This window comes from Palaemon carinicauda, chromosome 38 (assembly GCF_036898095.1).
Source record: "Palaemon carinicauda isolate YSFRI2023 chromosome 38, ASM3689809v2, whole genome shotgun sequence".
In the NCBI taxonomy this organism is placed as follows: domain Eukaryota; kingdom Metazoa; phylum Arthropoda; class Malacostraca; order Decapoda; family Palaemonidae; genus Palaemon; species Palaemon carinicauda.
Genome location: NC_090762.1, coordinates 5,291,233 through 5,305,192, shown reverse-complemented (window position 1 = coordinate 5,305,192; position 13,960 = coordinate 5,291,233). Strand labels below are relative to the sequence as shown.

Here is a 13,960-nt window from a genome sequence, read left to right as displayed (position 1 = left end):
CATCACTTTCATTCCCCACAACTCCGATCCATACATCACAGTTGGTACAATCACTTTCTCATATAGAACTCTCTTTACATTCATGCCCAATCCTCTATTTTTTACTACTCCCTTAACTGCCCCCAACACTTTGCAACCTTCATTCACTCTCTGACGTACATCTGCTTCCACTCCACCATTTGCTGCAACAACAGACCCCAAGTACTTAAACTGATCCACCTCCTCAAGTAACTCTCCATTCAACATGACATTCAACCTTGCACCACCTTCCCTTCTCGTACATCTCATAACCTTACTCTTACCCACATTAACTCTCAACTTCCTTCTCTCACACACCCTTCCAAATTCTGTCACTAGTCGGTCAAGCTTCTCTTCTGTGTCTGCTACCAGTACAGTATCATCCGCAAACAACAACTGATTTACCTCCCATTCATGATCATTCTCGCCTACCAGTTTTAATCCTCGTCCAAGCACTCTAGCATTCACCTCTCTCACCACTCCATCAACATACAAGTTAAACAACCACGGCGACATCACACATCCCTGTCTCAGCCCCACTCTCACCGGAAACCAATCGCTCACCTCATTTCCTATTCTAACACATGCTTTACTACCTGTGTAGAAACTTTTCACTGCTTGCAACAACCTTCCACCAACTCCATATAACCTCATCACATTCCACATTGCTTCCCTATCAACTCTATCATATGCTTTCTCCAGATCCATAAACGCAACATACACCTCCTTACCTTTTGCTAAATATTTCTCGCATATTGAATTTAAACACATCAAATAAGAGCACAATAGGACAGCTAAGTGCTTCCATGCAGTCAGGATATGGATACACGTACAGCTGTTTTTTTTATTTTGTGTGTGTGGATGAGCATTTACATACGTAAGACATGCTTATAATCTCTTTTCATGTAAGCATGTCCTTTTGACCCTCCCTGACCTTGTACAGTACTGTAATGTACTTCCCCCAATTGAACTTTTACTTTCCTAACATGTCTGTTACTAGAGTATCAAGTAAAGATTTTAACCATCAGTTAACTTGATCAAACGAACTTACTTGATATAAGAGAAATATGAATCTTATGTCCATAAGGGGAGTAATCATAAATGAAAGTATTGTAAGGTAATTTTCATAAATTGGTCAACAGATAAATAGATTTGGATACAGGAGACTATCGGTAAGATTATCGCTAGCTCTTAAATTGTTTAGAATTGAACGTTATTTAAAAAGTGTCACCTTTCAAAGTTTGTTAAAAAAAGTTCCACCTCTAAAAGTTTGTTCAAATTATCTGCATTGCTTTATTTGTTATGTCTTGATAGTGTTATTATAAAGTTGTCTTCTTTATATTTGGGGTTGTATTGAGCTGTTAAATTGTTTCATGCTCTTTATTCGTTGATATTCCTTAACCCTTTGGGGCTTATGCCCTTACAAAAGTCGGGATGAGGTACAGCGCATATGGCCTTCGCTGAAAAAGGACATTTGCAAACTAGTGTATTTTAGTAGATTTTCCAACCTACTAATCTTAACGTTTTTCATTGTTATGATGCAACAAATTAAGATAAGGAAAATTTAAAGACATCATTATAAGGCTGATTAAATTTCAAATAAAATGAATACTGTAAATAAAAAATATGTACAGTATTGGAAAAATACTGAACAATTTACCGTTAGAAACGGAATGAGTTTGGCAATAACACGATAACAATTTTTATATAGAATCGTTAATACTTTTATTTTGTTGTATATACTGTACCGTATACAAGTCCAAAGAATGGGCTTTCAAATCATGTATGAGACATGTATATTATAGTTATTTACATAGGCACAAACCTGCCTTGAAAAATTTTTCTACAAGTATAAATTGAAAAAAATGTAACATTGGAAATCAGCATAGGCCTGCCATGCATGGGCAGCTACTAACTGTTTTCTTTTAGGCTCCACATGTCCCTCGACCATCTGCCCTCACGTAGTGAAAGTTTAGTTTTCCTTGAGTGACGCGCGTATTTACGCCGAATTTGCCCAAAAAATAAGTTACGTATGATGCTCCAATTTGTGTCATCAGATCACTTACGGCAAAAATATTTCCATGTGTCATTAGATCACTTACGGCAAAAAATATTTCCATGTGTCATTAGATCACCAGAGAGTTAATGCACTTGCATAGTGTAATATGGAAGAATGGACGTAATGCGCAAAAAAAGAGATCAATTGCAAATTTAAATTGTATAACTAGGAAGAACAATTTTCAGACACTTGAAAATGCTTTTAACATTATTCTTAAAGCAGAACACTATCACAGGTATAAGAATAATGTAAGATTATAATTATTTTGGCACAAAGGTAACAACTTAGTTTTTTATTATTTCAAATTTGCCTAACAAAAAACCTTTAATTGTAACAACGTTTCAACATATGTTTCTGATCTATTTGTGGTTTCCTTGCGTAATAATTACATGTGAAGAATGTTTAGATTTATACATTATGTAATTATGAGGAACATGAGGCAAACACAGTTTGCCACCTTACTTCCTGAGATTTTCTTTTCTAAATATTTTATCAGTCGGCTACAGTATTATTTAAAATAGACAAAAAAAAAAATGAATATGAAAGTATCATGGAAAGGTTTTTCAGATTATTAACACAAATAGTAATATAGACATGCTCATTTGAGAAAGTTGATTAAGAAACTTGCTTTAATAATACTGTACCTATAAGAAACAAATTAACACAATACATTGTTTGTATAAGTGAAAGAGGATGACTAACTGAATATAAATTTGTACCATAAGCAGTTTCAAGCCATTTGTGTTTAGTGTATGATAATGTATTCCCAAATATATATGAATGTATCAAAATTATTTTCATATACTGCACACATTCTTCTTTCAACAATTGCTTACCATATTCGATACAATAACTCATAAACTCAAGATACTGTATCACATTTCTGTCATTTCAATTATTTCAGTAATTAACTTAAATGCAAAAGCATTATAAATAGGAATGTAATTATAAATTAAACCCATCGGATCATTCGTATTCGTACACACACCAGTCAAATCATAGCCAAATACACCTTGGAAAACATTATATAAAGAGGGTAAATGATGATGAATTAAAATGAACAAATAAATTATGATGATTTCATGAGCAGGATGTTAGGTGATGTTTCCAATAACCTCACCCATAATGATTAGGTAAAATTTCAGGTTCTCTTAAAAAATACAATATAATTGAATTCGTCCCATGGAATAAGCCATGAAAAGGGGTTCATATTTTGGCATTTTTCAGTCATCCTTTTTTTTTAGTTTCTTCAATATGATAAGTCTTTTTATGACAGTTTTCTTCAGTTAAAACTAATTTTTATGCTTATTCACTGGTCTTCAATTTCTTCCAAAACATTCAAATCACAAGTGATGAAAAATCAAAATGAACCCACATTTAATTTTTTCACTTAAAAGATATTTTTCACAAAAACCATGACGGTAGGTATGCATTTTACAATACAATAATTCCAGAAGAAAAGCCATAAATACTGCTTCACATATTTCAGTTTTAACAAAATATATATATTTTAACAATGAAATAAATCCCTGAATACGGCTTTGCACTTTGCATTTTTTTCCATAACCAATCTGCATAGTAATGAATCAGTGTGTCAACATGTCTTTGCAATAACAATATTTCCTTACGATTTGATCATTAATGCAGTGGCTTTGGTTTCCGTATTTATTCAGCCGAGACACATCTGACGTCAGCTCGAATATGCCCTCATGGTATTTCAGTGTGGACTCCATGACAGCACCGCCTGAAAATCATAAAAGGGAAATTGAGTTGACTCATGGAAATCTTCATAGTTGTAGTTTTACATGACAGACTGGGACTCACTGTCCATAAGGCTGACTAGGCTAAAGCGTATGGGTTCACCAAGAGCAGGGGTGCAAGCACCATTTTTTTTTCTTTAATTTAAATATGAAAGCTATGGATTATTTACTTTAGTTATACTGTATTGTGATAAATTGTATGAAAAGAGAGCGTGAAATATGCCTGGGAGGGGGACGTTGGTGATGTCGTGGGGCCCAAAGAAGCTCGAGGTCTTGTCATGAGGTAATACAGCTCTGATTGCAGTTGAGTAAATTTCAGCATTCAGTTTTACGCTACAGGAAATATCAGTAGTTTGTAATTCTAAACATCTCTTGATGCAGATGTTTTCTTTCAGTATTTTGAGGAACAATATAAACTGCTTATAAGTATCCCTATAGAAAATCATATTCTTCTAGAAATTAACGCATTGCAACAAGCCATGGGGATCTTCACGATGTTTTCCGATGGTAAGTGTGGTATAAAAGATCATATTTAATAAAATTATATATCAGCATATAAAATAAAGAATATTACTGTGTGGTTTTATCACATGATGACTTACAATGTTTGATAAAAGTTTGGAAAAAACAAAAATAACTCTGCCATTACTAAGGAGTTGCTTCCATATTACTCATAAGTGGAACTTAATAAACTATTTCTCTTTATAATCTTTAAATTCAATGATCTCATTTAAGTTTTGTTTTTAAAGAATAGGGCATACAATATTATATATATATATATATATATATATATATATATATATATATATATATATATATATATATATATATATATATAATTTATCTCCTATGCCTATTGACGCAAAGAGCCTGGGTTCGATTTCACCAGTTATCTCCAGAGCTTTTAATTCAATACTTCTCCATTCATCATCTACTTCATGCTTCATGGTCCTCAGCCATGTAGGCCTGAGTCTTCCAACTTTTCTATTGCCTTGTGAAGCCCTGTTAAACTTTTGGTGAACTAATCTCTTTTGGGGAGTTTAAAGAGAATGCCCAAACCATCTCCATCTACCCCACATCATGATCTTATCCACATATGTCACTTGAGTAATCTCTCTTATAGTTTCATTTCTATTAATATCCTGCCATTTAATTCCGAATATACCTATCCTTCTGAGGGCTTTGTTCTCAAATCTACTAAATCTATTGGATATTTCGTTGTCATATCATGACTCTTGTCCATATAGTAAAACCGATCTTACTAAACTGATATATAATCTGATTTTTATATGTAATTTCAGGCGATTTGATTTCCAAATTTTACTTAACCTAGCTATTGTCTCATTTGATTTTTTTTTTTTTAGTTTTTCACTAAACTCTAATTCTATAGACCCTGTATTGGAGATCATAGTTCCTATACACTTAAATGATTCTACCTCGTCCTCATTAATCCTTTCTCCTTCCAATGGTCTCTCATCTTCCATTGCATATTCCGTTCTCATCTCTATCTTTCTTATATATATATATATATATATATATATATATATATATATATATATATATATATATATATATATATATTATATATATTTGTATATATATGTATATATATATATATATATATATATATATATATATATATATATATATATATGTATATATATATGTATATATATATATATATATATATATATATATATATATATGTATATATATATATGTATATATATATATATATATATATATATATATATATATATATGTATATATATATATATATATATATATATATATGTATGTATATATATATATATATATATATATATATATATATATATATATATATATATATATATATATATGTATGTATATATATATATATATAATATATATACATATATATATATATATATATATATATATATATATATATATATATATATATATATATATATATATATATATATAGATATAGATATACTTTATATATTCAGCACATAATTACAAGTGTTTTGTACCTGGTTTTGTTGTAAATGTCACGAGAAAAGTTTTGGCAACAGACTCAAGTTTCTTTGGAGTGGTAGCGTTTCTTGCAGTCCCTACGCGACCATTTAGTACCTGAAATAGTGATAATGGTTATGACAATTGTGCTTGAAACACCTAAATATATCAAGGAAATTTTGTATAAAATTACACTTGTAAGCCTATCTCTAGATTTATATATTTTGTTAGACTTTGGAAGCTTTCGCCCTTACAATGATCTCGAAATTGCCATATGTGGGATTATATATAACTTTAAATATAAATAACTTTCTTCATCAGATAATAGAAAAGTTACCTGCACTTTTTATCAGAATTATTAATTAACCTTACTAAAATTCATACATTAATGTTCAATAGGACTGAAAACGTCTCTACTGAACGAAGCTGTTGTTACAGTTTACGTTGTTTTGATGACATCATGAGACGTGAGTTCATGATGGTCTTCTCTCATGTTCATCTAGTGTTCTTTACTGTTGTGCTTCTAATTTACGATCATTATTCGTGTATCTGTGTGACAACTAAATGCATTTTAGAGAAGTGTATACTGTCTAGTACTTTATGATAAGTGTTGTTTCTGCTTCAAGAACCAAATTGAATCATTGAGTCTTCCTTTGCATACTTTCCAATCTTTGAAGTAAGTATCCTATCGTAAAGATAATGTACTAGGGTTCGTAGCCTATAAATTTATGTAGCATATTGTATTTTGATTTTTAAAAAAAAGGGTAATTTATTTAGTGTTATTGATGTTGTACATTGGTACATCATGAAACATTACTTATGATTTTTTTATACCGAGGCATATAATCTAATATATGACCAAGAGTTGTCTTTGCTGTTCATCTTAAAATGAGTAATTACTTGGAAACGTAACTTTCTTAGCCTACCTTTTGTAGTTCGTTGTGGTAGGACAGATCGGGTTTTTAGCCTATTTTGAGGAGGAGGTCCGGGCACACCCAGACTTTGGATTTTCTCCTCTCCCCCTAACATACCCTGCCCCTGAAAGGCTCTATATTCTTTTCATTCTATTTTCCCATACTAGCCTGACTAAAGACAGTTTCCTATCGCTAACCCTTATTTTTTACCCTTTCGCTAACCCCTATTTTTGACCCTTTAGTTAAGTCTTATTTTCGACCATATCACTAATCCTTATTTTTGACCATATCACTAATCCTTATTTTTGACCCGTTTGCTAACCCTTTCGCCAACCCTTATTTTCGACACTATCGCTAACCCTTATTTTCGACCCTTTCGCCAACCCTTATTTTCGACCCTTTCGCCAATCCTTGTTTTCAACCCTTTCGCAACCCTTATTTTCGACCCTTTCGCCAACCCTTATTTTCGACCCTTTCTCTAACCCATATTTTCAACCCTTTCTCTAACCCATATTTTCGACCCTTTCTCTAACTGATATTTTCGACCCTATCTAAAAATATGGTGGTCAGATGGGGTCGTGGCGGGCGTTAGTACCTCTGTTAGCTAAGTAGGTAAGGACACAGCTTACAAGTTAGGTTAGGTGAGAAAGTTTTGACGAGGTAGTGTTCTATGCACCTGGGAGGTCCTGTCTGTCCTTATACAAGGGCTCTTAAAGCATCATTTTAAGGTAATGATATATTTGTCTAAGTTCGGTAATAAACTATCGGGTAACCCATAACCTGACCTAACCCAACCAAATTCACAATAAAATTAGTGAAATAACATGAGCTGCATCCCCTAAACTAAGGCTTTGGCAGGGCGAGCGGTTATTCTGTTTACCAACACTATGATGTCTAATTACCATGACATTTTAAAAAGGAAGTAGTTATCTTTAGATAGGTTCCTTGTCAAAACTTAACATACGAGTGTATAAAAAGACGATCGAGTGTCCAGAGGGTGTAAATTACATTATTCATTTAGTGGTAATGTATGCCGTTCAAGAGAGAGAACTCCTAGTAAAGTTCTCATGGAGAGATATTCTTGTTTCAAGCAGTAACTCATCCTTCTCAAATCATCCACGACTCTCCTTAAAGATACAGTGCAGGTTAATTTGATAATACTGGGTTTCTATTTCTTTAATTGGGAATTATTAAATGTCATTAATTTCTGATGGTAGGGGTTATAATTTTTTCACTAAAGCTCAGTAAAAAACCTATAGAAATTATTGCTTATGTATATCCCATTTATTGACATATGAAATGCATCGTGTATTACCTTTATTTCTTCTGGGAAAAATTGCTTTAGTTTACGGAAATTTCAGTTTGCGTGCACGCTCCCAGAACGAATTAAATTCGTAAACCGTCGTACCACTACATTTGGGCACAGACAAGCTTTTTTTTTTTTTTTTTTTTTTTTTTTTTTTTTTTTTTTTTTTTTTTTTTTTGTCAAGAGTAAAGTACTTAATCATCAATGGATAATGCCAGATAAGGGATTATAAGAAGGGAAATATTCTCATGTAATTTTTTCTTTACTCTACAGCAATTTACCCAAGTTTTTAGGAAAATTCAAACTGCAATAATTTTTCTCAAAAACCAGAGGATTGCTTTTCTATTGCAATTAGTAGTGTATGGACTTTTCTCTCTGTTTGTGCAATAACAATATAGTAAGCTTTATTATATAGATAAATCATACATTATAGTAATCACTATACCATCAACAATATTTATGGACTTGAGGACTGTGCCTATTTAAGACTTTCAAACTTCATGTCCTAGAAAGGAGGCAAAATGCTAAATGCTAAGTCTCCTTTCCCCATTTCTCTTTATTAATGCAACAGAAAGATAATGTTCTTAAATGTCTATATAAAGGCCTTTCAGCATTTAAAAACTTTGAGTATATTGAAAAAAATTGAATTTTTGAATTATGAATTAAGAAATGTTTTTTTTTTACCTGATCCAATGATAGTTGAACACAAGCAGGAAAATTCTTCAATGACTCGTTGATGTCCTTGACAGTCTCTTTCGCTGCCTCCCTGAGGTGCGGGTCGTCTGGTTCGGCTACCGTCGAGCTCTCGCAGGCGCAGTAGTGCTCAGGAATGCCAGCATCTTCGCAGGTTCTATTCTTTGGTATTTCCTTAAAGAGGCTGATTGCAAAAGGCACTTCTGTTTTGCTGCAGGGAAGGAAATAAATTTTGGTGTTCCATTTTTACAGGCTTGAAATGATGAATAAATCAGATTTCTTTAGATATTAATAGTAAAATAGAGTAGTTGCTACTTCATCTCTTTCATTCATAGTGTGATATATATATATATATATATATATATATATATATATATATATATATATATACTTTACACTTATTTGTATAATTATATGCATGTATGATGCATGTGAGGGCATATATATATATATATATATATATATATATATATATATATATATATATATATATATATATATACACTTTACACTTATTTGTATAATTATATGCATGTATGATGTGAGTATATATATATATATATATATATATATATATATATATATATATATATATATATATATATATATATATTTATATATATATTTATATATATATATTTATATATATATATTTATATATATATATTTATATATATATATTTATATATATATATATATATATATATATATATATATGTGTGTGTGTGTGTGTGTGTATATTAAAATGGATGCTGCTACATTATGGCAATAATATGATAGAGTGGCTGGTCAAGACCTGTAAGGTATGTTTGGCTTATAGAAAGGTACAATGGAATGGGTGAGATGGAACGTTTGTTTCATTGTATGAAGCTGAGAGTAAGAATATTAGGCCTATAATGTTACTTGGTATATTAGGGGACCTGTTTAATAAGATTTTGATATGAGAAATAAAGACGGGAAAGAAAGTGACGATAAGGACAGAACATTATGTGTTCAAGTAAGGGATAGGATGTGTGGATAAGGTGTTATTATGAAAGACAGGCCTATTATGGTTTTAAAGTTAAGGGGAGTAGTATTATGTGGAAATACAAAAAGGCTTTTGATGTAATAAATATAGAAAGGCAGTATGGAGGGTACTGAGCAAGCGTGGTGACTAGATGATAGATAGTTCATAGCAATTGAAAGTTTCTAGACGGGAAGGGAAGCATATGTCTGAGTAGGCAGGGAAAGTGCTGGTCTAATACTTTTGATTGGATATAAAGGATTTAAACAGCAGAAACTGGTAAGGGGAGTTTGAAAGAGTATGAAAGAGGGTATAGTTGAATGAAAATATGAGTGAGTTAGGCAATTATTATTATTATTATTGTTATTATTATTATTATTATTAAATGCTAAGCTACAGCCCTAGTTGGAAAAGCTGGATGCTATAAGCCCAGAGGCCCCAACAGGGAAAATAGCCCAGTGAGGAAAGGAAATTAGGAAAAATAAAATATTCTAAGAATAGTAACATTAAAATAAATATTTCCTATATAAACTATAAAAAATTTTAAAAAAAACAAGAGGAAGAGAAACTAAATAGAACAGTGTGTCCGAGTGTACCCTCAAGCACGAGAACTCTAACCCAAGACAGTGAAAGACCATGGTACAGAAGCTATGGTACTACCCAAGACTAGAGAACATTGGTTTGATTTTGGAGTGTCCTTCTCCTAGAAGAGCTGCTTACCATAGCTGAAGAGTCTCTTCTACCCTTAGAGTGAATGGAAGAGGAAGGGAAAGAATAGAAGGGGTTGATTAATTCAAGTATCTTGTAGTAAGTATAATGGGTGATAGCAAGGTGATCGAATAGGTTACAAAATAGGCAAATCAAGAGATAAAAAAATATAGGTAAAATATTGGAAAAAAATTCGATGTTAAGCAGAACAGCTTGAGAAGGAAGGAAAGGTCTTGGTATACCGAAATTGTATGAGTTCTGCAAGATAGGGGTTGATTGTGCAATTTATGTGGGGAGGGTAGTTTGATGCACTGCTGGTGAGTATCTGTGTAGATGTTTGATATTAGTTAACATTGGGAAACATTTACTGAACTTCATTCATGAATGAGGGAATGGCTTGCATTGTTCTCTGAAGCCAATTCCTGTTATGTGAGAATGGATTAATGCTTTTATATATATTTGTTCCGACACGAATACTTTACCTCGAATTACCTCTTTGGAGGGTCCTTGATCCTCTCTCAAATTCGACCAAGATTTCCCGCGCTACCCCCCCTATCTCGCTCCCGATAGTTACTACCCCCGCCGCCAGGATAATTCCTTCGGCCCGGATTAGGGCAGGTCACTGCTTTTCCCGGGTCAGGACCCCATTAAGTTCTTGGTCGTGAGATCCGAAGCATCTCACTCTCTCGTTTTAAATCTTTCGACCCTTTGGCGCGTTGTGTTCCCACGTGTTCCCAGTGTACGGACTTGTGTTTTTTCTGCGATAGTGCGTTTTCGCAAAGTGTCCTCAGTCCGTTTCCCTTGTGTTATCCAGGCTTTTCTGTAACTCGTGTGCGAACGATGGAGAACGTGCGTCGTTGTCCTGGTCCTAGAGCAGGAAAGTCGTGTGGGGCTTTCCTCTCTAAACCAGAGGTGGACCCGCATTCTCTTTGTTCCACGTGCAGGGGTAAAGTTTGTTCCTCCTCGGACACATGTCCCGAGTGCGTGAATTGGGACGGAATTCAGTGGGTACGTTTTGGTACTAAGAAAAAGAAGTCATCTAAGCGTTCCCCAAAGAAAGTGAATGGCGTGTCTTCCTTACAGTCATTCAGTGATCGGTCCGACGAAGCCTCGGCCTCTCCGTCTCCTTCGCAGAGGAGTGGCCAGCAAGACCCCAGTGTAATTGTGACCCATAGTGTCCTCCCAAGTGAACCCAGTGTGACGGAGGAACCAAGGGCTGGCCCCTCGGGAGTAAACGGAAGGGCCGCGAGTGTTTCGGGCGGATCGGGCCACGTGGCAGGGGAGCACGTTTCCTCGGATGACCCGGTATGGGACAGTGTGGCGTTCTCGGTCTCCCCCCCGCCCTCGTGGGCCGGTGCGTCGGGTTTCCCCCCGCCAGAAGAGAACCACTCGAGAATTCGTCGCCCGAGTAGCGACTCCTTCGGTTGGAAATTACCGAAGACTCCAGGGAGGTCTCCGCTGAGGATGGACGTATCCTTGGGTCCATGGCCTTCTAGTAGGGGCAGAGTGGTCTCAGTACCCTCGGTATCCACGGCAGTTCCCGAGGACTTTCTCCAGCACCCGGTCTCGGACGATCGGCGGCGAAGGGCCTCCCCTGCGCATCACTCAAGCAGTCGTTACGGGAAGAACGTGGCACCCTCGGACTCTTCGGAAGGAGGCTCATCCTCCGAGGGAGAACGCAGGGAAAGGCGGCACCGTAAGAGAGCCCGGACCGGTAGCGATCGTTCTCGCTCTAGGTCGAGGTCGCGGCACGGTAGGAGGCTCCCACGCTCTCACTCCCGTAGGTACAAGAGGGAGGTCTCTCCCGGCGGCGGCGAATGGTTTTACGTGCCCCCAGGAGACTCCAAGAAGCACCGCTCGCCAGACTCTCGGTCCAGTGATCGAGCCTCCAAGTTGTCACTGCCTGCATACAACTTGGAACCGCTCGACCGGCCACGCAAGAAGGACCTCACTCTCAGGCACAAGTCCTCGAGGCCTTCGGTTCACCCCACCCGTCGGGAGGAAGCGCGCTTCCGAGAGGACAGCCCGACCGAACCAGCCCAACCGGGTCGGACGACGAGCGGGAAGGACCGGTTGCCGGGTTCGGGTCTTCCCACCGGGACCGTGTCCTCCGCGTCCAGAGCCTTGGCCCAGTCAAAAGGCCTCCCGGGGTCGGTGGCACTCGCCACACGGCGAGACCCGACCGTGTACGGTGCGCCCTACGGTTGCGGGACGGCCTCCCTGGGACCTGGTAGGGAGAGGCCAGTCTACCTCCCAAGCACGGCTCCCCCCAGCCAAGCCGATACCTCGGTCGACGGAGGCGAGGCTTCCCCGTCGGAGGACTCCGCCTACAGAAAGGTGGTAGCCCGCATCAGGAGGACTCATGGGATTCCTGAACCCGAGGTGCCGAAGGTCAATACCTGGAGGTCGAGCCTCTTGAGGTACACACATCGGGACGTCCTGCCGAAGTCCTCTCTGGCCCTGCCCCTCGCCCCAGACCTAGTACTCGGCCAGGAGTACATAGATAACTTGGTGGCCAGCACTGCGGAGGCCCCCAGGTCCCAGAGTTCCTCCAAACTCCTCCAGGGTCTGAAACTACAGGCCAAAATTTATATTCCAGAAGGACGTCGCCCGGGTCCCTGTAGAGTGGACTCAGCCGTGGATGTCCTAGGACAAGGCGGCTCGGACGAAAGGGCCAGCTCAGCCCCTGTGTCCTTCTCGGCTTCTGAAGCAGGCATGATGGAGGAGATGTCGAGGGACATGATTAATGTCTCTTCATGGCTGGACTGGTGGGCCTCCACGTTACTGGATGTACAGGCCTCCACAGACCCCGACGACCCGGAACAACAGAGTCTCCTGTCGGACATTATCACTTCCGGGGGGAAAGCGCTAAAATTTATGGCATACCAGGCTCTCTCCCTGACGGCCAACTGGGTCCTCCGGAAGAGGGACACAGTGCTTTCCAGGGTAGCAAGGAAGATCCCAGACAGGCGCGAGCCATTCGCACCCTACCCCTAGGAGGAGAGTCCCTGTTTCCTTTGAAGGAATTGGAAGAACTGATGGAGAAGGTGTCCAAGAGGAGAGAAGTCAACGTCCCTAAGCAATCATCCTCCAGGAGACCTCCGTATAAGAGGTCAGTCTCGGATAGGACCGTGACCCCTCAAGCGGTTCCCAGCTCTTCAAGGAGGGACGCCCACTCCTCTTCCTGGTCATCATCTCCTCAGCCCTCCCGCAGGGGAACTACAACTTCTGCCAACTCCTTCAGGTCGGGTTACTCCGCCTCGAAGAGGGGCAGATCAGGCCGCTCCTCTAGGAGAAGGTAGAGGGAGAGGCCCCCTACTCCCGCCCAAGCCTCGGGTTGGGGGATGCCTCAGACCCCATTGGCAAGCATGGAAAACGTATGGGGCGGATGCTTGGACGGTGTCCGTCCTGAAAGAAGGCTACAGGATCCCCTTCATAGCGGACTCACCCCCTCTGATCCCAGCCACTCAAACAGAATGGTTAGCTCCCAGGGACCCG

At 37.8% G+C, this 13,960-nt stretch overlaps 1 protein-coding gene across 2 annotated transcripts in view; it reads right to left on the bottom strand.

Annotated features, from left to right (window-relative positions):
• Positions 1-1,265: 1,265 nt before the first annotated feature.
• The window catches only part of LOC137630397 (uncharacterized), a 56,363-nt gene continuing 43,668 nt past the window's right edge, over positions 1,266-13,960 (bottom strand). For both annotated transcript variants that reach the window (XM_068361845.1, XM_068361846.1), the window contains exons 8-10: positions 8,743-8,962; positions 5,856-5,955; positions 1,266-3,821 (exon numbers count right to left, since the gene is read on the bottom strand). In XM_068361845.1, the coding sequence (XP_068217946.1) occupies positions 3,664-3,821; positions 5,856-5,955; positions 8,743-8,962 (478 nt within the window). In that variant the 3' untranslated portion in view covers positions 1,266-3,663. The remainder of the gene's footprint in view (positions 3,822-5,855; positions 5,956-8,742; positions 8,963-13,960) is intronic.